This window comes from Mauremys reevesii, linkage group 6 (assembly GCF_016161935.1).
Source record: "Mauremys reevesii isolate NIE-2019 linkage group 6, ASM1616193v1, whole genome shotgun sequence".
Taxonomy (NCBI): Eukaryota; Metazoa; Chordata; order Testudines; family Geoemydidae; genus Mauremys; species Mauremys reevesii.
Window position 1 is genome coordinate 94,842,591 of NC_052628.1, and position 25,878 is coordinate 94,868,468.

General features: G+C 39.3%; 1 protein-coding gene across 3 annotated transcripts in view; it reads left to right on the forward strand.

The window, feature by feature from the left end:
* Window positions 1–25,878, forward strand: part of VPS13A (vacuolar protein sorting 13 homolog A) — a 303,373-nt gene that overhangs the window by 20,084 nt on the left and 257,411 nt on the right. For all 3 annotated transcript variants that reach the window (XM_039545239.1, XM_039545242.1, XM_039545240.1), the window contains exons 5-14: window positions 231–332; window positions 1,363–1,472; window positions 1,828–1,887; window positions 10,455–10,514; window positions 10,771–10,851; window positions 12,314–12,371; window positions 19,401–19,528; window positions 19,983–20,089; window positions 21,162–21,333; window positions 24,510–24,572. In XM_039545239.1, coding sequence (XP_039401173.1) covers window positions 231–332; window positions 1,363–1,472; window positions 1,828–1,887; window positions 10,455–10,514; window positions 10,771–10,851; window positions 12,314–12,371; window positions 19,401–19,528; window positions 19,983–20,089; window positions 21,162–21,333; window positions 24,510–24,572 — 941 coding nt within the window. The remainder of the gene's footprint in view (window positions 1–230; window positions 333–1,362; window positions 1,473–1,827; window positions 1,888–10,454; window positions 10,515–10,770; window positions 10,852–12,313; window positions 12,372–19,400; window positions 19,529–19,982; window positions 20,090–21,161; window positions 21,334–24,509; window positions 24,573–25,878) is intronic.

Sequence of the window (25,878 nt, forward strand, 5' to 3'; positions counted from 1 at the left end):
ATTTGATTTTCATTTACTGTATTATTAAATCTTTCTGTTTAATATGTTCAAAAGAGATTTCTTCATTTCATCAAAATTATCTTCAAAGATGTTTTCGGAATTTTAACTTTATTTATTTATTTATTTATTTATATATATATATATATATATATATATATATATATATATATATATACACACACACACACACACATACTTGTGTCTTAACATTCTCTCCCTTCTTTATGTAGGCATAAAATATGATGCTGAAAAGGAAGACAGACAGCTCCTAGAAGCAAAGCAAAGGGAACTACAAAGAATAGAGGATGCAAAACAGAAAATAGCTGACCAGGGTACGGAGGAAAAACAAATAATATGGCTGTATGCATTGCTAGATCTTTTAACTCAAAAACTGCCTGTTGTTAAATTAATTGAATATGGATTCTAGCAGATTAGTTGCTGCCCTTCCAATATTTTTAAAAATGTTTTAGTTATGTGCACTAACATATAGTAAATTCACTAATGTCCCTTAACTAGTAGCTGGGAAAACTGATGGCTATTCGCTACTGTACATTTTTGTGCAGGATATTTACTTATTTCCAAAGTTTCTGTATTACTTATAAATATTGACACTAGGGATAGTCCAGCTATTATAGTTGGTACTTCAGTCACATTATCAGGCTTTCAGGACACATCTACTGCATAAAGTTTCAAAACATGAATAGATACAATTCACCTTTTTTTACAATTGTCTGCCAAACTCACTTTCTCTCTGATATGAAGCAAATTTTAATTTTGCCTCCAACAACACAGAATCTCCTTGTATCTTTGTGGCAATGCCTCTCTAAAGGCTAATTCTACAACGTATAGAGTGCCTTATTATTTTCTACTGCAGATTTGTTGGGTGTTGAGGGATGATATTTAGGGCTTGATTTTTGAAAGGTATTTAGGCACCTAAAGGTGTAGATAGATGCTAGCAGCTTTTGAAAGGCCCCCTAGGTGCCTAACCCCTAGCAGGATCTTGAAAATCCCTCTAGGCATTTCAGATGCCTTTAAAAAAATTTGGCCCTTACTACATCACTGGCGACTTAAGCAGGATGAGGCCCTAGAGGACAGTGATATAAACATTATGAAAGTAAACTGAAGGGTAGTGTTTAATACAGCTACAGTACAGTATAGCAGCAAGTACAGCTTCTGGTAAATGAAATCACTTCAGCATGTGGCTTTTATAGTTAGGAAGTATTATGCTCCTACCATTGTTGATTCTTGGAGTCTAATCAGTTACAAAATTTATAATATTTAAATGATTTCCCATTCAGTTTTATTTATCTCTTATACTTAATTTGAATAAAAATATATGTAAACACCTGTGCTTCAATTTAGATAAAGGAAAAGAAGAGAAACAAGACACTTTTGTAGAAAAATTAGTCACGCAGGTCATCAAAAATCTTCAGGTGAAAATTTCCAACATTCATGTTCGATATGAAGACGATGTAAGTACTTCTGTATATATGGAACATTAGGCTCTTGTGTATTATTTTCAATTATTATGGATGACCCCCAGTTAGTTTCTTTTCCCCTCCTTCTACTTTCCACATTATGAGGGAACTTCTAACATTCCAGCAGTTTTCATCTGTGTTTTTTGTGTCTTTTCTAAGGATGTATGCTGTGTAATAAATCAAATAGCATTGATTTATGTATTTCTAAAAAAATACCAAAATAAATATGAGAGAGGAGCATTTGGTAAATATATAAATCTGGAGTTCAAAGTACATAAAATAAGACTGCATAATTGTGCAAGCTGTTTTTCCTTTTCTTCATGTATTCTGTATTTTTTCCTCTTATTAGATCACAAATCGAGGTAATCCCCTGTCATTTGGGGTCTCACTTCAGAATCTCAGTTTGCAGGTAATTCAGTTTTATACTTGAAAGTATCCAGTACACTCATCATGTTTTAAAGAATATTAATCTAGCAATAACAATATTAATCTAGGAATAAATCAGTGCATCTGATAAATGATTGATACAAGGAAGCATGCTCTTATCTAAAACTATTTGTTTATATATAAGTACACACACACCTATCTAATAGGTTTAGGATGCCCCAGATATAGTTACCCATAGTCTGAGATGGTTTCTAGTGATCACTAGCTGGGCCTCCAGGGGCCCTCTTTCCGTCCAGCTGATGGGGAGTTTAGATGTCAGTGCCTTGTGCGAAGAAAAGCTCCCTTGGATTGTTCCCAGGTATTTATTTTTACCTGTCTTTTATAGCTGACAAGCACATAACCACATGACTCCTACTGGGTCAGCATAATAACCTCTACTTTGTCACCAATTCTCCGAATTTCAGCAAACTGCTCATTATCTCAAGACATTTCTAGTATTTCTTGCCATAACAATATATCGGGGCACCTAAAACCAAGGTCGCTATTCACTCACTCTCTTCCATAACTTTCTATCCCATCCTCCCATTCTGATTAGCAAACTGCGAATATGCAGTTGTCTGACCTTATCCCACAAAGGCCTAAGATTATTCCTTGCTATGTGGTATTTGGTTTTCAGCTGGCAGTGGCTGAACATACAAAATGATTGATTGCAGTATTGTCAAGTTCTGGGGTATACTCAGGAATGTCAAATTCTGGGGTAACAGCGACACTGCTTTCAGATGTTGGCGCCTGGCCAGTAGCCATCGCTCTCCACTCTGCTTTCTCACACTTCTGCAGAATACATTTGAGAACCTCTGGTGTAGACCATGCTGGTATGCGTTGAAAGTTCGCTAGTATGTGTCACGCTGCTTGGATTGGCTCACAACTGTGAGTGCATACTTTAGGGCAGACTATCAGAAAACAGGACAGATACCCCAAGCTGGTGGTGTGTTCTGTAACTATATTTCACCAAGCCAGTGACAAATGTAAATTCCTGAATCACTATACCAGTCTTCCATGGAGTCACAGACACCATAAATTCTCCAGTTCATCTTGCCACCCAGACAAACTGGACTTTGTGATGCAAGGTCACTTAAACCAAAAATCACACCACATCAGGTTGTTCCAAAAGACCGGTCACTTACCCCAGATCAATTGGTACTCTAGATAGGTGAGTCACAGTTTGTAATTCCAAACGGTGTCAGTGATATAATAATCTGCCAGGGTGCCCAGATAGTCTCTGGGGATCTCCACTTTGCATCTGGTACACTTCCTGTAAGAGTCCAAATAGTCCAGAAATCCAGGATCTTTCCTTGAATCCATACTTACAGCTTCTCACAGAAAACAAAATGACAGTGTCACTACCCATGTGGACTTCTTTGTTGATTATGGAGAGTGAGGAATGCATTTTTAGTCTTTGACCTCTAATCACACACAATGACCATTTGCTTTGAAATTAGGGCTTTTCTGTTGAAGTTCTTCATTTGCATTCCACAAGGCTTCTTTCTTGTTTGATGGATTATTTAGTTAAAGGGGTGTACACAATGTAAATGTTTCCTACTTCATTATAACAGGATATAAATAATTGAAAACAATGCAAGTAACATTCCATTAGTTTTCATGAAGTTTAAACTCCAAATACACTCTTATACATTTAACAATCACTTTGATCTATACTAATACTAATACACAAGTGAATTGACCTTGGACTCTGGCATGAGCTGGCACCTGGTCTGCCAGCATCACAGTGTGTGTTATTGTTGAATTAGTGCTATGTTAATATGCACTATGGAACTGTGTATGTGTCAGCAGGGTCTGCGTGGGCTAGTTAGTGTGCAACATGTTCTTGTGTTTTAGAATGCCCTTTAGCGTGCATTGCCCCAATGTGTAGACAAATTCTATCGCCCTACTAGTTTTAATAGCTAGAATTAATCATAGGAATCGTCAGTATCCCAGTATTCTAAATACAAAGGCCGACAGCTTCTAGAACTCATTTCTAACTGTCCCAGAGGTTTGCCTTGTATCTATATTCCATGTTAATAGCTGCCCCCCACTCATCTGGGAATGTTTAAACACACCCTTGGGCCCTTTATACACTGTTCCAATCCTAGACCCAGATTTCAACACTGAGGAAGAGCTTTTTAATTCACTTCTCACTCAGGACTACTGTACCACCAAACACAAATTGTTACAAAATGTGATGCTAGCATTTAAATTGCATACAAAATTGCAACCACCATATCCCAAGTAGATACTGAACTTATACTTTTTTTTTTACACACCATAATTGGAATTTAAGTACTGTAGTCTGATGCTCAGATTTTAAATGATAGTGTTGAAGCGGCCACCATTCCAGAATGTACTCCAAAAGAGGGGAGGTAGTGAAAATGAGTAACTAGATGAACTTTTTTGGAAGGGAAGAGGAAAGGAGGGAGAAAAAGTCTTGAATGGTCTCTTGCCTAAGTCAGTGAGTCCAGTGGGAAGTAAGAAAAAAGCTTACAGAGAACCCTAAAATGATGGCAATGATACAGTTTTTTTTGTATGAGGAACAGTCATAAGCTCTTTATATAGCAGTTAAATAATCTTTTTTTGCCTTTCCATTATTCAAAGATGCACAATCCTGCTAAACCAGTCAAACTTTGGAAAATAGAATTAAAATTAGTGTCTGGTACCACCCTTGCCCCAGAAATGTTACCATTTTTTGTGCTTTTATGACTAATGTTTTCTTCTTTTGAAACCCCATACCCAAAAAACCCAGCTGTTCTCCCCTATTGTTGGGTGGGTGGCAGACTAACAGGACTATGCTTGGGAAAACAGTGAAATGATACATTTAGCAGCTCTTTGTGTAAACTCCAAACAAACCAAAAAGAAATCCCTCCCACCACCACCACTGATTTCTCAGGATGTCTTTGTTGCAAAAAAGATGTGTTCTTAATGTGAGTTTGGTGTATCTTGACTTTAGTAAGGCTTTTGATACTATCTTGCATGACCTCATAAACAAACTAGGAAATTCAACCTAAATGGAGCTACTATAAGGTGGGTGCATAACTGGTTGGAAAACCGTTCCCAGAGAGAAGTTCTCAGTGTTTCACAGTCAAACTGGAAGGGCATATTGAGTGGGATCCTGCAGGGATCAGTTCCGGATCCGGTGCTGTTCAATATCTTGAGTAATTTAGGCAATGGCATAGGGAGTACACTCATAAAGTTTGCAGGCGATACCCATCCGGGAGGGGTTGCAAGTGCTTTGGAGGGTAGGATTAACATTCAAAATGATCTGGATAAACTGGAGAAATAGTATGAAGTAAATAGGGTGAAATTCAATAAGGACAAATGCAAAGTACTCCACTTAGGAAGGAGCAATCAGTTGCACATATACAAAATGGAGAGTGACTGCTTAGGAAGGTTTCTAAGGGTCATAGTGGATCACAAGCTAAATATGAGTCTACAGTGTAACTCTGTTGTTTGCTTTTTTTTTTTTTAAACATCATTCTGGGATGTATTAGTGGGAGTTCTTGTAAGCAAGACATGAGAAGTAATTCTTCCGCTCTACTGTGTGCTGATTAGTCCTCAACTGGAGAATGTGTGTCCAGTTCTGGGCACTACATTTCAGGAAAGATGTGGACAAATTGGAGAAAGTCCGGAGAAGAGCAACAAAATTGATTAAAGGTTTAGACAACATGACCTATGAGAGAAGATTGAAAAAATGGGATTTGTTTAGTCTGGAGAAGAGAAGACTGAAAGGGGACATAAGTTTTCAAGTACATAAAAGATTGTTACAAGGAGGAGGGAGACATTTTTTTTCTCCTTAACCTCTGAGCAGACAAGAAGCAATGGGCTTAAATTGCAGCAAGGATGGTTTAGGTTGGACATTAAGAAAAACTTCCTAACTGTCAGGGTGGTTAAGCACTGGACTAAATTTGATCACGGAGGTTGTGAAATCTCCATCATTGGAGATTTTTAAAGAGCAGTTTAGACAGACACCCATTGCAGATGATCTAGATCATGCTTAGTCCTGCCATGAGTGCAGGGGACTGGACTAGATGACCTCTTGACGTCCCTTCCAGTCTTAAGATTCTATGATTCCCTCTATCCACAAAACCAGTTACCCTGTCAAAGGAGGAAATCAAGTTGGTTTGACATGATTTGTTCTTAGTAAATCCATGCTGTCTGCTAGTGATTACCCCTTCATCTCCAGATATTTGCAAATTGAATGTTTTATACATTGCGCTAGTACAGGGGTTCTCAAATTTCATTGCACTGTGACCCTCCCACCCCCCCGACAACAAAAATTATAACATAACCTCGGGAAGGAGGACCAAAACCTACGCCTGCCCAAGCCCTGCTGCTCCAGGTGGGATTGGCCACAGCCAAAGCCCATGGGCTTCAGCCCCAGGCCGGGGGCCTGTAACGTGAGCCGCAACACCCAGGGCTGAAGCCCTTGGGCTTTGGCTTCGGCTATGGGCGGTGGGGCTCAGGCTTCGGGACCAGGCATGTCTAACTCCAGCCTTGGTGACCCCATTAAAATGGGGTTGTGAACCACTTTGGGGTCCCAACCCACAGTTTGGGAATCATTGCTCTAATAGCTTCCCAGGTATCAAAGTCAGGCTGGCTGGTCTTCCCCTGCTCCTCCTTTTAAAGATGGGCTCTATGTTAACCCTTCTCCAGGCTTCCGGCACATACGAACAGCCATACTGGGTCAGACCAAAGGTCCGTCTAGCCCAGTATCCTGTCTTCCGACAGTGGCCAATGCCACGTGCTCCAGAGGGAATGAACAGAACAGGTAATCATCAAGTGATCCATTCCCTGTCACCTGAACCCTATTTCTGAACCCTATTGGTAGTCTTGGCCTTCACAACATCCTCTGGCAAAGAGTTCCACAGGTTGACTGTGCATTGTGTGAAGAAATACTTTCTTTTGTTTGTTTTAAACCTGCTGCCTATTAATTTCATTTGGTGACCCCTAGTTCTTGTGTTATGAGAAGGAGTAAATAACAGTTCCTTATTTACTTTCTCCACACCAGTCATGATTTTATAGACCTCAATCATATCCCCCTCTTAGTCGTCTCTTTTCCAAGCTGAAAAGTTCCAGTCATATTCTCTCCTGATACGGAAGCTGTTCCATACCCCTAATAATTTTTGTTGCCCTTTTCTGAACCTTTTCCAATTCCAATATTTCTTTTTTGAGATGGAGCGACCACATCTGCACACAGTATTCAAGCTGTAGGCGTACCATGGATTTATATAGAGGCAATATGATATTTTTTGTACTATTATCTATCCCTTTCTTAATTATTCCCAGCATTCTGTTTGCTTTTTTGACTGCTGCTGCACATTGAGTGGACGTTTTCAGAGAACTATCCACAATGGCTCTAAGATCTTTCTTGAGTGGTAACAGCTAATTTAGACCCCCTCATTTTATATGTATAATTGAGATTATGTTTTTCAATGTGCATTAATTTTCATTTATCAGCATTGAATTTCATCTGCCATTTTGTTGCCCAGTTTTGAGAGATCCTTTTGTAGCTCTTCACAGTCTGCCTGGGACTTAACTATCTTGAGTAGTTTTGTATCATCTGCAAATTTTGCCACCTCACTGTTTACCCCTTTTTCCAGATCATTTGTTAATATGTTGAATAGGACTGGTCTCAGTAAAGACCACTGGGGGACACCCTTGTTTACCGCTTTCCATTCTGAAAACTGACCATTTATTCCTACCTTTTGTTTCCTATCTTTTAACCAGTTACCAATCCAGGAGAGGACCTTCCCTCTTACCCCATGACTTCTGTTACCCATGATTCTGTAAATATTATTGCCAGTGGCCTATCTATGTTGGTGGATTGATCCCCTCTTCAAGTCTGTCAGGGTGTTTTATTTCATCTCCATTCTCAGACTCTTGTGATGGACACATTTAAGCAGGACTGGAAGCTCATTTAGACAGACTCCAGATAAAGGGCTTGTGGTCTTGGATGGAATCTTGATTACTCATAAATGTGTGAAACTCCAAGCTATTTGTTTAGCTTTCAGGACTGTCCTACCCCTTTTTCTGAGGTATCACTGTCCAGATTCTAACAAACAGTATGAGGGTTATGAAATATATAAACAGACAAGTGGGGCAAAAATCTTTCTCTGTCTGGAAATGATGGTTTTGTGAGAGTGGTGCATTTTTCAAGTCAGCCTAATAGCTGCCAGGGACGAGAACAATTTGGCATATCATCTCAGTAGGAATTGCTTAGTAACCCATGAGTGAGACTTTAAAGACTAAATTCTGAGTCAGGTGTTCCTGAAACGGGATAAGTCATAGACTTTTTTGCTACTGATGCAAACAAGAGGTGCCCTTGTTTTGCTCCCAAGGGAGACTGAGTCCAGGCTCATTAGCAGCTGCTTTTCTTATTTGGTGGGGAAAAGTTCTACTGTATTCTTGTTCCCCATTCCGTTAAACCCTTGTTGTAGTGGAGCCCCTATTTCTGAGATTGTGTAGGCTAGCTACTTGAAGTTCTAGTCCTAAATGTACCAGTTGCTACTCTGTTGTGACAGCTTCCAAAGCCAGGTGCTCATTTTGGCAGGTCATTATTGAGGTAGGACTATCACACACACACACTTCCTTAAGAGGTAACTGCTAGCTAAACATCTGCAGTGGGATCTCTAAGGACAAATGCTTGAGGAAGAGAGTTTAATTACCTTACAGTAACTGGGATTCTTCTAGGTTTTCTTCTCCACAGGGATCCCATGACCCATCCTCCTTCCCCACTGATGAAGAGTCCTTTACCTGGATGTTCTGTATTGGTGAAGGAACTGAGCAGTGGTTGGAACTGATCTACCTGTTCAGGGGCCTGAAGGCATAAAGGGCATATGCACAGCCCCAACAGACATTGCTGACTCAAAGATTGTGAGCTCATGCACATGGGGTGCACACTTAATTGGGATCTGGGTGGGCAAAAGCATCTCAAAGAACTCCAGTTACTGTAAGGGAAATAACCTCTCTTTTGAGTGCCTGTGTGATTTCCCACTTATGGTATTTGGCATCTCTGGTATTAAGCTACTAACCTGCATAGAAAAGATGTGTTTGTTGGGGAATGGAGGAGTGATACCACACTTAAGATTACATCATTTGTCTTTGTAAGAGAGCATGTCTCTTGATCACCTCAGTTTCTTTGCTACTGCAAAGAGGTAAAGGAAGTACCTCATGTATCTTCCAACTAGTTATTGCATATTTTCATCCAGTTTCTTGTTATAGCTAGTTACATAGTTTAGAGTTATCTTTGTTGGGTTTCTTCCTGGGGCTATGTTAGGACCTGAACTGCACAGAAGGTTCAAAAGATGCGTGCCTGGTTCAGTTATATTTCCCAAGACAGATGCCCATGTTAGGTTCCTGGGAGAGATTCACATCATAGCCCAGTGCATGATCTGCTTCTGCAACTTCACTCTTCAGGGGAGGAGGGACAGACGAGGTGGCAATCACACTTGGGGTTTGTCTACATGAACATTTAGTTCTCACCAAGGTGAGGTGTAAATCTACCCCACATTAGTCTGCTGTGCACTAACTGTCCATGTGGACTCTGCTGACATGCACTAACAGTTCCTTAGTGCACTTCGAGCTACTTTGTTTTGAAACAGGACTATAACAAATACTGAAATAGGATGTAAACTTGAAGTACTTGAGAAACAAACACACTCCATTTGTTTGTTTGTTGCTTCCCTCATGGCAGGTGCTGCCTTTGTTCTGGGAGGCTACTTAACAGGAATGGTAGGCTGTCTATAGAGCTGCCCTGATTAAGCAGCTTCTGTAGATCATAAATGTGACGTTTCCATGTAAATAGAATTTAATTTAATGCAGGGCAGTGCTTAGTGAAATCAGTATGCTAACATAACATACTGTATGCTAACATACATATTTGTTTCTAGATACGTACTTTTTAAGGATACTATGTTAAAAACTTTGTAGAAAATTACACTTTAATTGCTGACAAAAATGCTATTTGTGTACTGAGTATAAGCTGTTCCCCCCAGCACTCCTCTCCTGTAGCTAGCACCATATTGTATATAAAAATGGAGAATTATTAACAAACTATAAACTTTCTACTGGTCTCAAGCTACTGCATGTAGCTACCACCAAAACTACAAACAAGAGCCCTTGAGTACTTTCCCCATAGAATCTGCCTAAAGAATAACAGAAAAAAAATTGAGGTCACCCTGCAAAAAACTTCCCCATGCCAATTTCTGGTTCATGAGTGGAGCATGACAGTCATTGCAGGTATATAGACCTACAGAAGATGTAGTCTGATAGTTTTAGTTAAGAAATTTAAAGCTTGGTCTACTTAAATCAGTGGAAAGATTCATGTACTAGTAGTAGTTTTTGTAGTACTGGAGAATCCCAGTCATAGGCAGGGGCCCCATTGTACTAAGTTGTGTACAAACAGATCAGAAAGACCGCCCATACCCTTTAACTTCAGTGAGTGTTGAGTTAGGCCCATAGTGTATTTTCTCTTTTGTTGTATGGTCTGTTTGACTCTGTGATTTGATTGTACTAAGTCTAGATCTTTTTCCTTTTCAGACCTCAGATCAAAATTGGAATCCATGTTTACATGATGAAGCTACCAAGTTGTTCTATAAGGTAAAATATAGGCAGTGAACGCTATCATTATAACAACACATTGTCAGAATAAGACCATCTCCTGTGGATTTATGCTCTTGCTAGGTAAAAGATATAATCTATTTCTATGTAATCAAAACTGGAGGGAGAGAGAGTACATGTCTGTTTGTGGAGCATTTGGCTATTTTTAATATCCATGACAAACCTAAAAATAATGGGAAGTACTGAAAGAGATCACAGTGCATTTGACTTCATAAGCATTCTGTTTTGTCTTCAGCTCGTACGTCTGGATAACCTTTTTGCTTACTGGAATGTGAAGTCTGTGATGTTCTACCATGGAGGTTACGATGAATCTTTGGTAAGTCAAATATGACAGTGTATCCAGTACTTCCATGTTTCATGTTGTGAAATGTTCAATATAATTCCCATTCATTAGGGATCCAGTTCTGCTCGGAGTAAAGTCAGAGGCAGTTTTGCCATTTGCAGGATGGTGTTGTATGTTAGTACCTATTCTGTTGCAAGAATACTGAATGTTAGATTAGCATACACAAATATGTTGTCAGGTTTCAGAGTAGCAGCTGTGTTAGTCTGTATCTGCAAAAAGAACAGGAGTATTTGTGGCACCTTAGAGACTAACAAATTTATTTGAGCATAAGCTTTCATGGTCTACAGCCCACTTCATCAGATGCATAGAATAGAATATATATATATATATTCTGACTATATATACATATAGAGAACATGAAAAGATGGAAGTTGCCGTACCAACTCTAAGAGGCTAATTGATTAAGATGAGCTATTATCAGCAGGAGAAAAAAACTTCCATAGTGATAATCAAGATGGCCCATTCCAGACAGTTGAATAGAGATTGGGAATGGCTGGGTGATTACACAAATTGAATCTATTTCTCCATGTTAAGTATCCTCACACCTTCTTGTCAACTGTCTGGAATCGGCCATCTTGATTATCACTACAAAAGTTTTTTTTCTCCTGCTATTAGCAGCTCATCTTAATCAATTAGCCTCTTATAGTTGGTATGGAACTTCTACCTTCTCATGTTCTCTGCATGTGTATATATATCTTCTGACTATATGTTCCATACTGTGCATCTGATGAAGTGGGCTGTAGCCCACAAAAGCTTATGCTCAAATAAATTTGTTAGTCTCTAAGGCTAGGTCTACACTGGGGGTGGGGGGTAGGAGGGGTGTTGACCTAAGATACGCAACTTCAGCTACACGAATAGCATAGCTGAAGTCGGCGTATCTTTGGTCAATTTACCTGACCGTGAGGACAGCGGTGAGTCGACCGCTGCCACTCCCCCGTTGACTCCGCTTCCGCCTCTCCCTGCGGTGGAGTTCCGGAGTTGACGGCAGAGCAATCGGGGATCGATTATCGTGTCTACACTAGATGCGAAAAATCGATCCCGATAGATCGATTACTATCTGCCAATCCAGCGGGTAGTGTAGATGTACCCTAAGGTGCTACAAGTACTCCTGTTCTTTTTACAAATATGTTATGGCATAACTTATTCTTCTCAATCTATCCCAGGTCACTTAAAATTACCAGTGCATTCTGTATGATGGAGTGTTTGTTGTTGTTCACTCATTACATGGTTGTTAAAATCTTACATCCTTACAAGTTTTTTATAGATTTAAATTGAGGGCAGACAGACTTGTTTTAAAATATATTCTGGTTTCAGAGGTACTATTTCTTCTAAGAACATTTATGAAAATATTTTTTTTTATCCTTTGTTGTATAAAAATGTTTGTCATGAAGTGAAAATGAAGCTCTCAAACTTTTTTAATTTTTTTTATAAATAGAATAATTTAAAGCATGGAGTTGCCTGCCGCAATGTGATTCCAGAAGGTTATGATTTTGGTAAGTGTTTCTCTCACTTCCTGTATTTTCAATACTTAACAGACTATTTCACTTTTATTTTAAAAGTACTTTACTTTTAAATGAAAGTTTTACTTTTATTTAAGATCTTAAAGAACATAGCACACCTATCTCTTCCAAAATGCTGATTACCGTATATACTCGTTTATAAGCTGAATATTTTTGGTAAAAAAGTGACGCATCAAAGAGCGGGGGTCGGCTAATAAACGGGTCTACACCAAAATTTGATGATTTTAAACTCTGTGGAATCACTGAATTGAATATCTAATACATTGTCATTTTGTTTACCTGGAGCGCCTGCAGGCATGGAGCCCCTCAGCTTCCTGTGGCCGTGGTTCGCCGTTCCCAGCTTCCCGCAGCTCCCATTGGCTGGGAACGGCAAACGGTGGCCACTGGTACCTAAGGGGCTCCGTGTCTGTGAACACTCCAGGTAAACAAAGCGTCCTGACCCGTCAATGGCTTACCCTGATGGGCCAGGAGCCGAAGTTTGCCAACCCCTGAAATATAGGGTCGGCTTATGAAAGGGTCATACAGTTTTTGTATTTTGACCTAACCATCTTAGGGGGGTTGGCTTATAAACGAATGGGCTAATGAATGAGTATATACGGTAATTCCTTTCTGCAGTAGAGCTCTATATTATATTTGTGTCTTTACATTTGCCACAGCCATTACAGCGTGTAAACTCCTTCTACAGAAATGTTTTTGCTGACGAACTAAAATAGACAACAATTATAAACCATACATTTAATGTCACCATTCCTTGTACATATAACAGATGAGCTGAATTTTAAAATAACAAAAGCATTAACAGTAGTAATGGACACTTAAATTAAGAAATTACAGCTCTCTCTGATGTTGGACCAATAATTTTAGTGTTAACTAAATTGTATTGAGGGTATTTTTTTGAAATAGGTACAGTAGCAGCCACCCATAAATGTCAGTCAGTAAAAATGCATTGTTCTATTAGTTGTATTGTGGTCTCATGTTCTACTTTCTTTTGTACTTCATTTTGAGGAGCATCACTAATTGTAAAGGAATGAATCCCACAGTTAGTCTGTTGCACAAAATACACTTTTTCATACATTGTCTTGCTGAGAAGTGTGCTCACGGTAAATTTGCAGAAGGAAGAATACAGCCAAAGGCAAGGTCTGCCTTTGGAGCCTGCAAATGTGAAACGTCAATTTTTGTAACTTCTAAATGCCAACAATACTTTTGGCTATTTTTAGTGTTCAAAACAATTGCAGTTATAATGTTAACTGGTTACAGGGTCATCAAGGTAAAAAGCTTCATTGAGTCTCCCATGCTTCTCCTGTCTCTCCACAAAAATACCAGTTTGTAGCTTATTCAGTTGTTCCTATACCTTGTTCTTTTACAGTCGTCCAGGACTGGTCTGTGAGGCCTGCAAACATGGGTTCCCCTGGGTTGTGAGGCTGGAAGGGGGACTACTCAAGTAGTTCCCAACAGCTTTAAGGTCTGTTGTGAACTTTTTTCAGACTGTTTGCCTCTCTGTGGAATTATCAGGGCAATCCCTAGCAATAGTGGTGGAGTTCTGAGCTCCCTTGCTGGCACATCAGAGAAGCCAAAGGGTCAAGGAACCTGACCTTAATCCCCCACACCCTCAGAAGCAGTAAAGCCAGGTAGGGATGGAAGGTCATGATGATGTGGGGACTACTACAGCCAAGTTCCATGCCTTTCTTTGTGGAACTTAGGAGCACCTTAGTACTGGACACTGGGCTTCTGGATCTGTCCCTAGCAGATAGCAAATAACTGGGATACTTTATAGTAATCTCTCACAAATGGAGGAAGACAGGAGAGACTGTACGTGAGAGAGGAAGGATGAACCCATGTAAGAGTAGAAAGGAAGTACCATAGGAGACCTTGACACTGGATAGGGGAAGGAGGAGAAGTTGTGAAATATAGAGGTATCAAAGAGGGCAGAAATCAAGTGTAAAGAGGAGCAAATAGAAAAGGAACAATACAGTATGTGGAAGAGAACAAGAGAGGTGATTCAAAAATAATTTAGAGGAGAGCAAAGGAAGGATTTCACAAAGGAAGAGGAGAGAAGATTGATGAGCTAAAAGGGAAAGAAGAATAAGAAAAATGGTCAGATGGCAGGGAGGGGAAGAAAATGATAGAGCTGGAAAACAAGGTAGAGAAAATGAGGGAAGAAGAGGAGACAGATGTGCATAAATGTTTAGGTTAGTTAATGTTACATATTCTCCTTTATCTTATTGTCTTATCTATGTCCCGTATCATCTTAAGTTTGAAAGAAATGTCAGGTGATTCCAGTAAGGCATTTGATACAGTTCCATATGGGAAATTATTAGTTAAATTGGAGAAGATGGGTATTAATATGAGAATTAAAAGGTGGATAAGGAACTGGTTAAAGGGGAGACTACAGTGGGTCATACTGAAAAGTGAAATGTCAAGCTGGTGGGAGGCTACTAATGGAGTTCCTTGGATTGGTGTTGGAGCCAATCTTATTTATTGGCACAAAAAGTGTGCGCTAATACAATTTGCAGATGACACAAAGTTGGGAGGTATTGCCAATACAGAGGAGGATTGGAATAACAGAAAAGAATCTGGATGACTTTGTAAACTGGAGTAATAGAAAAGGGATGAAAATGCATTTAGGGACTAACAAAATTTTTGCTATAAGCTGGGGACTTATCAGTTGCAAGCGACAGAGAGAGAGAAAGACCTGGGTATATAGGTTGATAGCATTTCTGTGAGCCATCAATGTGGTGAGGCTGTGAAAAAGGCTAATGCAGTCCTAGGATACATCAAATGAGGTATTTCCAGTAGAGACAGGGAAGTGTTAGTACCATTATACAAGGCACTGGTGAGACCTCATCTGGAATACTGTGTGCAATTCTGGTCTCCGATGTTTAAGAAAGATGAATTGAAACTGGAACAGGTGCAGAGAAGGGCTACTAGAATGATCTGAGGAATGGAAAACCTATCTTATGAGAGACACTCAAAGAGCTTGGCATGTTTAGCCTAACCAATAGAAGGCTGAAGGGCAATATGATTACTCTGTATAAATACATGAGGGATAAATACCAGGGAGAGAGAGAATCCTTAAGTTAAACATCAATGTGGACTCCAGAACAAATGTATATAAATTGGCCATCAACAAATGTAGGTTTGAAATTAGGTGAAGGTTTCTAACCATCAGAGGAGTGAAGTTCTGGAGCAGGCTCCCAAGGGGAGCAGTGGCGGCAAAAAACCTAACTGGCTTTAAGACTGAGCTTGATACGTTTATGGAGGGGATGGTATGACAAAACTGCCTACAAAGATGTGTGGCCCATTGGCGACTGCCTGTAGCAAAAATCCCCAATGGCTGGAGACAGGACACTAGATAGGGAGGGCTCTGAGTTAGTACAGAGAATTCTTTTCCAGGTATCTGCCTGGTGGGTCTTGCCCACATGCTCAGGATCTAACTGATCATCATATTTGGGGTCAGGAAGGAATTTCCTTCCAGATCCGATTGGCAGAGACTGTAGGGGTTTTTCACCTCCTTCTGTAGCCTGGGGAATGGGGTAACTTGAAGGTTTAAACTAGTGTAAATGATGAATTCTCTGTAACTTGAAGTCTTGAAACCATGATTTGAGGACTTCAGTAACTCAGCCAGAGGTTAAGGGTTTATTATAGGAGAGGGTGAGGTTCCGTGGCCTGCAATGTGCAGGAGGTCAGACTAGATCACGATGGTCCCTTCTGACCTTGAAGTCTGAGTGTATGAGGGTGGCCATTTTGAGTGTTAATATCATTCTTCACTCTGGATTCTGTGAGAAGGTAAAGAAAATAACCTAAAATTCACCAGTATGTGCATATGCATCTCTCCAGCAGATGCTTTTGAAGAATTATTTTAAAAAATCTTCAGATGTTGAAAACTACTCAAATAGGTGGGCTGCACTTCTGCAGCAGATGAGGCTGGTATTGGTGTTGAAAGTAACCCTAATAATCATCTTGCTTGTCTTCTCCAAAATCTTAAAGCTAGCCCTGACTGTAACTGCTACATTGCAAAGCATTTAGTGCTGTTCTGGTCTGTCATGGCAATAATCCTTTGAAAATACAAGTTTACTTCTTGTTGAGGTTGTAAATTTTCCAGAGCAGCCATGTGGTCCTGTCTTAAAGAATGGTAAATCTTTCAGCTTTCTGCTTAGGTTTCTTCCTTGAAAGTGTTCTCACTGGGTTTTGAAATGTATATTCCATTCATTTAACATTTCACTATGCTTTAAAATTTTTTGGTGTCTCTTGGCAATCACAATGGCATAACTGTAACAAAGATATTTTAACTGTACAGAGATGTTTAGCATATTTTGTTATAGATTTAATAGTGCCATGAAAGCATATCATTCTGAATGTATGTATTCCTACCTTCCAAAAAAAAGTAATATACTGTACAAAAATAGAATAATTTTCTGGTATTATTTATCAATCATTGTTACTTGTGTTGAGTCCTGGTGTCTTACGCTCATGTCATAGATATTCTTTGAAAACTGCTTGAAACTATATGTACACAATCTTAGCTTACTGTAGGAATTTAGAATAACAATGGAGATGGTTGTTTCTCTGAATACTCTAAATTCTCCTTTGAGTGGCTTCTGCGTATTCCCACTCATGAGATGCTGTGTGCAACTCAGGTGTTGTAATCTGACCAGCAGTGCCTGTTGGAATGCTCACGTGCCCCTTCCTGTTGGCTATAAAAGGGAGGGCATGGCTCTCCAGCTATTTCAGTTTCTTCCACTTGTCAACTTGTGATGGATTAAGAATGACTCCGGACCTTGGGTCCAAATCCTTCTTCTACATAGTGCCAAGATAGTTTCAACATTCTGTTTTTTAGACAACTTCTACTGTTTTTTAAATAGTTACTGTTAAGCACTTACTTAGTATAGGGTTTTATTAGCTTATTATAGATTGCGTAACATTAATAAGCTTCAACTCTGGACTAAGACCTCATGGTGGATCTGAAGATCAGAAAACTAGGCTTCAAATGCTGCGCCTCTTGCTCTTTGCTTTTACCAGTGTTGGATGCACAAACATGCTGTCTTACCTGCCTCAGAGAAGGACATTCACCCTCCAGGTGTTTCATCTGCAGCACCTTTATCCTGAGAGCACGAAAGGAGAGACAGAACAGATTACAAGCCTTACTCCTTCAGGAGGCCAGCAGTTGGACAGTATGGTTGGCTATGAGGGAGAGCATAGACCAGCTTTGGTGTCAAATGAATTTGTGGACAAGACTAAATGTCATAATGTGGTGTTGGTACTGAAATCCTCATCGGATTCATCTTCTAAGAAGTTAATTGCAAAAGACCCAAAACTTGTGGATCAGAAATCTGAGCCATCAGTGGAAAATTGCCTCTATGAGCAGAGCCAGTCCACAGACAATAACTTCCTTGGCTCCTGTTGCAGCAGAATAAAGTAGAGGATCATTACCTGGCAGTAATGCCAAGAAGCACCTGGTTGTGACAACGGATCCAGCTGTATCACCAGTTCCCAGAGACCTGGATCTTGTACAGAAATCATAATATAGCTAAGGACTCAGTTCTCAAGACACAGGGAAGCAGCAAAGGGTGATATTGGATGCGGGTATCAGTTCTGATTCTTTTACCCCACCTCCTATAATGAGACTAGAGCAAATCCATTGCTCAGATGCCTCTTCCTTGATTAGATCTAGAGAGTGAAGATCTACAGAAGAGATCTTCTCCAGAATCAAATGTAGCAGAAATGGCTATACATTATAGCTTTTTGTGGTTTTGGACTCTGTGTAATATAAGCAATCTTAGAAAAATTCCATTGAAGTGGAAGAAATTATCTTTAGCATAAATACAGGTATAAATTATATCTCAGTTTTAGCTACAGGTAATCAACATCTAAAACTATATACAGGAGTGGATAAAAAGTCTTACCTCAAACATGGCTTTTTAAAAGTAACCTACAAATCTCACTGAAAAATGTGTTTGGATGCCCCCAACTGCCAGTTTAAGTGAGTAGGAGGCAACATGTTATAGTTATGAAGGAATTTTGTGAAGAGATTTGCAGGTCACTGTCAAATGACAAGTTTAATAAATTAATTGGATGCTATGTACAAATCTGGATGTTGGCATTCACATTTTTAATGCTATTATCCTGGAACCTTCACTAAGGCCCCAGGTATGCAATTGTATCCACAAAGGTGCCTGGTTTTACCTATGCAGATACAACTTACAGAATTGGGAGCCAGATGATGAATAGAAACCTGCCCTGAATATTTAGACAGCTATTAGTTTTCTACTGCTCCTCCCTAGTACTTGGGTAGTACTTTCCTGTGTAAATATGATTTAGATGTTTACTTAGACTTAGATTTGAAGCTTGAAATGTCAGTAAATCATTCACTCTTTAACAGAAAACGACAGAGTTTACCAAAGTTTGTTTTCATCAGTTGTCAGTATTTCATTTTCTTCATCATTTTCTGACACTTTCAATTTGCTGAATTGAAGATTAAGTGAAATTAATGTCCGTGCAGATGCACCATACTCAAAGCAATGAATAGCCTCGTTTCTATAATATATTGGTGCAAATTGAGATCACCAGTAAAATTTTAGAGAATAGTACTTGTCATATGGTAATAATTGGTGTAGTGAAATAAATATTATGGTTGAATGCTTTTTCTGATGCAACAGAGAACTCAGCATCATAAGAGGCAAATAAAATTTAAATTTTGCTGCAAATTGAGATTACTACTTGAAATTCCTGACTTGTGATTCTGTTGAGGAGAATTTTGTAAAGAAATTCCCTTTCAAATGTTCACTGTTTTGGGGTTTGGCTCAGTTCAAATTGAGTACAGTATACTTAAGTTGCCTTAATGCAGTTCATGTGTTCTGAAATGTGATGTTTCAAGTGAATGGCATGATGCAACTTTCAGTGGAGTCTATCCTGTTTAAATATTAGACTGTATTAAATAACTTACTTGTTTTCACATTTCAGTTTTGTTTAATTCACACTTTTTTCTAAAATTCTATTTTCTAGTATTCCGTCCAATTTCCGCTAAAGCCAAACTCCGTATGAATCCTCGATCGGATTTTGACTTTTCTTCACCAAAAATGGACTTAGATGTAAATTTACAGGATATAGCCGTTGAGTTCAATAAACCACAGGTAACATTTCTTTGTGAAGTGTCAGAGGGGTAGCCGCGTTAGTCTGGATCTGTAAAAAGCAACAGAGAGTCCTGTGGCACCTTTAAGACTAACAGATGTATTGGAGCATGAGCTTTCATGGGTGAATACCATAAAAGCTTATGCTCCAAAACATGTTAGTCGTAAAGGTGCCACAGGACTCTCTATTTCTTTGTGAGATTCAGTTGTTTTATTCAATAAAAATATCAGTGGATTTATTAGTCTGGAACTTCTTCTGCTGAGTTTTTCTGAAATAATAAATAGTATAAAAACTTTCTGAAAAAAATGTTCTGTTAAAAGGAACCTACTAAATTAAACCTCTTTGAACCCTATAGTGTGCTTGATTTTAAACAATACTGCTTTGGAGACATTTTGGTTTATATTGTGTTAGTCTTGTTGCAAATTGTAACATTTTGACTTGTTATATTTTGCATAGTACTTCAGTATTATGGAGCTCCTTGAGTCTATTGATATGATGACCCGAAATCTGCCATACCGGAAGTACAGACCCGATGTTGTTTTGCACAACAATGCCAAGATGTGGTAAAATCTCTTAAAAGCTTTTAAATGTTTTTATAAATTGTTTACTTGAAATAATTTTCTGATGATAGTTTACCTCTTTAAATGAGAGTGTGTTGCATAAAATCCCCCACAGAAATTTTTGCTTATCTCTTCCTTCCCTCCCAAGTTAGCTTGTGGCATCTTGAAGTGTATCGTGATTTTAACAGTGTATCACACTACAAGTTTTTATCTGTTGCCATTGCTGCTTCCCTGAAACTGGCAATACATTGATTCTTGTCTATTTCAATATGCTTTTAACTTACAAGGGAGGAACTGATCTGAACGGATATGGGATGATGTAATGGGCATGTACACATCCACAAACCAAAATGAATTCATACAAACTGCTTTCCTTGCATATGTCAAGGCCAACAGTAAACCTCAGGAGACATAACTCACTTTTAGGTATTTAGGATATGGTTAAAGGGGATTTACTGCAACTGTCATTCTGAGTATACTGTCCTGTGTAGATCCCTTCTCACTCTCTTCTCCCGATGAGTTTAAGGGTTTTGTGCAACTGTGCTCTGGTTTTTAGTACTTTATAGTTTAAAAAAAGTGAATCATTGAGAGGCTAGGATACAATAAATGCAGCATACTTACTCAAAGCTTGCAACTGTTGTCTTGAGCAGCACATTTCTATAAACTTCTGAATCTGATAGCATTTTGTTATCTGTAGTCTGTGGATGAAACTCCAGTGTGGCTTTGGAGGTCATTAGTTGACGAATACTACTGTTAGCTATAAATAGTTAGATCTTTTGTGTGGAGGTGAAGATAAAAGTAGCATGCACTTTTTCAGAAGCTCCCTGTAGGTTTGCAGAAAACACTTGTACTTCAAAGGATTAGGACAAAGCAACCTATTAACCTCTGAGGAAAAAAACTGAAACCATGAAGTGATACCCTTCTGTTGGACCAGAGGATTGGTATTTGACAAGGTGTTACACCCTTGCGCAACTTGGTTCTATCTTTTTAGAGATGGATCAGTGTGGAATATGGAAAGAAGTGCTTTTAACTTTTACTGGTATATAACAAACACTTAAATTTGTTTTTGCATTAGGTGGAAATACATTATTAAAGGTATTCTGGAAGTAAATGTTCAACCCAAGCTTAATATGTGGTCCTGGGAACACATTCGACACCATAGAAAACAAGTGAAGAGCTACAAAGAGATGTATAAAATGAAGATAACATCAAAGAAACCTAGTGAAGAGATTGTAAAATTGTTAGAGGTTGGCAATTTTCAATTTGATATTGAGCACCTGAATTTAAAAGTATCTTGCTAATTTCTTAGCTATAAATGGTCAGATACAGATGGTCAGAAATTCAGTAGTAAAATTCAGTAAAACTTACTAAAGGTCTGATATTGCAACCTTATTCACATTGACTAGTAATATGCTTTGTAAGTAGCACAGTTATACTAATTACATTGAGTAAGGGTGGCAGAATGAGTCCTTAAATTAAGGAATAGAATGAAGAAAATTGGTGGTTGTTTTCCTCTGGTTCTTGCCTTCAAAAGTGAAATGCTTGGATTATGTTGAAAGACCTATGTACTATATAACAAAGTATAAGAGTATAATTATTAGAGTTTTATATAAGAGCTGCCATACTGAGTCAGAGCAGTAGCCCTTTTAGCCCAGTATCCTGTCTCCAGGAGTAGTCGATATCAGAGCTCAGGGGAAGTGTACAGAACAGGACAATTTTGGGAAGATCCACGCCTGTCTTCCTCTCCTGTCTTCTGGCATTCAGAAGTTTAGAGTCATCTCAAGCATGGGGTTGCATCCTGACCACATTGACTAGTAGCCATTGATGGACCTATTTTCCATGAACTCATCTAGTTTTCTTTTACCCATTGCACTATACTATATACAGGGGTGAGCTGGAGCCGGTTCGCACCGGTTCGCAGGAACCGGTTATTAAATTTAGAAGCGGTTTTAGAACCGCTTGTTAACTGGCTTCCCTGCGAGGGAAGCTTTGATGGGCTCTGGCCGGGAAGCGTGTAATTCCTCCTCCCAGCCGCTGGGGGGTGCTATGCTGCAGGAGCCAGGTGGGCTGCCTCCTGGCCCTGTTGCTGCTGCTGCTCCTTGGACCTCTGGCCCTGGGGCTCCTGCTGCTGCATGGTAGGTTCCTGGCTGCGTCCTGCTGCTCGGGCTCTCCCAGCCGCTCTCCCCGTGTGAGTACTTGCCCCCCCTGCCCGCAGCCAGCCCTTGTCTTCACCCCCCTGCCCGCAGCCAGCCCTTGTCTTCACCCCCCTGGCCGCAGCCGCAGCCCCTGCTCACCCCCTGCCGCAGCTCCTGCCTGCAGCCGCAGCCCCTGCCACCCCCTGCCAGCTCCTGCCCCCAGCCCCTGCCCGCAGTCACAGCCCCCTGCCCGCACCACCTGCCCACAGCCAGCCCCTGTCTGCACCACCTGCCCACAGCCAGCCCCTGTTGCAGCCAGCCCATGTCACACTCCCTGCCTCCAGCTAGCCCTTGTCTACAGTCAGCCCCATGTCCACTGGTGCCCTGCAGTTCTCAGGGCAGTAACCCTGCACACCTGCTTCAATGAGGGGGGGCAGGGAGCAGCTGGGACCCACACATGTGCACACCCTAGGGTGACCAGACAGCAAGTGTGAAAAATCGGGACGGGGGTGAGGGGTAATAGTCTCAATTTTTGGGTTTTTTTCTATCCCTATAAAATTGGGACATCTGGTCACTGTAGCACACCCCAAGGGAGTGGCGAGGACCCACACATGTGAAACGGAGCTCATTTCTAGTTCAGGCCCATCTTTTTAAAAAAGAACTTTAGGTAGGGTTAACATACTTCTGTATTTTCCTGGAGATGTCAGGCTTTTCGGTTCTTAAATCGCTGTCTGGGCGGAATTTTTAAAATTTTAAAATTCCTCCCGGGAATATACGGTCGTATGGTAACCCTAGTGGTACAAAAAATACATACTGTGGCACATCCCTTAAATCAGAACTTTTTATAGGGAACCGGTTGTTAAGATTTTAGCAGCTCATCACTGACTATATATATTTATATATCAATAAAATTAAGTAATATATCTTACCTCTTCTCTTCTTTGCCACTCCTGCTAACTGTATGTTGCCTTTGTGTGTTTTATTTGTATAATTTAGATGGTAAGCTCACAGAGGGTTTGCCATCTTCTGTATCCGTAAAGCACCAAGTTACTGCTGATGGTGTAGTGTAAACTATGGAGATGCTTGGTGATGACTGGGTAGTTAGGGTTGCATTCCAAAATTGTAGTGTTAGTTCTGTAAGGGTGTGTCAACAGTAGAAACCACTTGGAGGCCACGTTCCCCTTACAATAATCTTATTTTTCCTGTCAGTTATATTCATCCTTTGCTCCTTCACTCCTCTCCAACCTAGGAGCCTTTCACTTGTCAAATGGTTTCATTCCAAAATACAGTTTTTGCACAAACCAGTAACACCAATTACATCTGTGTGAATTTTAAAAATATCTCTTCCAGTTGAGTTACAAACCTTGTAAATCGTTTAGTCCTTTAGAATGGGGATTTTCAAGTCCCCTTTTTTTAATTTTTTCTTTTTTAAACCTTTCTTCATGCCTCATGGTAGTGCGTAGCATTTGGCTGCAATCTCCAGTTGAGAGTTCTCTACATCCATGTTTGTTGTTTTGTGAATACTTTTGGCTGCAAGACACTATAAAAATGTACACAGTGACTGTTTTCAGAAGGTAGCATCATTAATAGTTGAATTCTCATGTAGGGATCATCTAAAGTATTAGTAGGGGTAGTCAATAGGCTCACCCTGGGCCAAATCTGGACTGCCAGATGCTTTTGAATGAACCCAAAAATATTTTTATGTACTTATTTTATTTTTAATTTTCTCTGAATTCTTGACTATACCTTGCCTAAGAATTTGGACCTTGACAAAAATAATTGACTATCCTGGTATTAGTATTTATTATGTTATATAGATTATTAAAAGACTAGACCATTTAGAGGTAAGGTGGAATGGAACTAACCGTTGGAGATGACAGTGTAGTATTTATAGTAATCATGTCTTCAGAGGGTAATATGTGGGATATGCAGAAATAACCAGTATGTTGGACTACTATGTCTTGTGCCCCAGAATAGGAATCTAGGTAGGATGCTATCTTCAAATGACACTTCTGGTAAGTAAATTAAAAACAGTAAAGATAAAGTTATGTAGGTAGAGCTTATTAAAAATGCTGTGTTCATGAAATATATTGTAAATAAAGAAAAAAGTGCTTGAATTGTTCGGGTATGGAGAATATGCTACTTCACACTACAGATGGTTTGGGGAAAACAATACAGAAAGTTGGAGCATACTGAATAAAACAATAACAGACTTTGTTAAATATTTGACTCGTATCATTTTTATTACCTGAGCAGTTAATATTGTATTTTTTTCACCTACTTTCTAGGAATTTGAAAAGACCCTGGATATATTTAACATCACGCTAGCAAGACAACAGGCAGAAGTTGAGGTAAAATTGCTATAATTAAGATCAGTGAAAATAAAGCAATATATAAAATGGGATTTTGGATTGAGGAGTTCTTAGGGAGATAAATTGTTTGACTCCTGCCTTTTAATTATAAAGTTTGCTCAGTTGCTTGTTGTCTTCCTGTCTTTGACTGATGTGAGTGACTGGGCTGAGTCCGTTGTCAAACAGCATCGTGAATGGACAAGAACTTATCCCCATAATCTTCTTTAAATAAGCTGCAGCAAATTTCTTTCTATTTTTAGCACATACGGCTTGTTCTGAATATGTATAGGTTAAAGAACTGCATGACTTACCTTTTTCTCAGCTGCAGTACACACTTCATTATTTTATTCTTTCTTTTCCTTCTGGACAAATGACTGGAACTAAAACCACTATTTCGTGTGCAGTACAAAGTTCCTCACATTCTTGATTACTGTTGGCAGATGTTGTCCCAATTATAAGTAGCACAAAATAACCACACATTTGTAATCACATAAGGTCAGATTTTGCCACCTTTACTTGGTTAGTAGTAAATTTTTATTAGATTTATCTTTCCTAGGGTTTTGTAGTGTTCATTCTTAACATAGTATCTGAGCATCTTTCATAGAAAATAGATTGGAAATAGAATAGTGCAGGGGTAGGCAACCTATGGCACGTGTGCCAAAGGCGGCAAGTGAGCTGATTTTCAGTGGTACTCACACTGTCCGGGTCCTGGCCACTGGTCCGGGGGCCTCTGCATTTTAATTTAATTTTAAATGAAGCTTCTTAAACATTTTAAAAACCTTATTTACTTTACATACAACAATAGTTTAGTTATATATTATAGACTTTTAGAAAGAGACCTTCTAAAAACGTTAAAATGTATTACTGGCACGCGAAACCTCAACTTAGAATGAATAAATGAAGACTCAGCACACCACTTCTGAAAGTTGCTGACCCCTGAAATAGTGTCTAGTCGACTTCATGGAGTCTCGGCTTTTCTCCCTTAAAACACAACTTAATGATATTAAGGGTGGCAAAAACTACCTCATAGTGAGTTGATAGGTAGACCTCATGAGCCTTATTCTACAGTGATACTTCTGATCTTATGTCTAAAACTACCTTTTTTTTGTCAGTAGAAATTCATAAATGTGAGCTCTGAATAGACCCTATGAATTTAAACAGCTTTGCAGCCCAATTTATAGATGTGTATTTTTGCTTTAGTTAATCTTTTTGACTACTGTAGCATAAGAGAGCATCTGTATGCTCACTATACAAGTAGAGAATTTATATTGTAACCTGCTTAAGCACAGATTTCTGTGGTAGCATT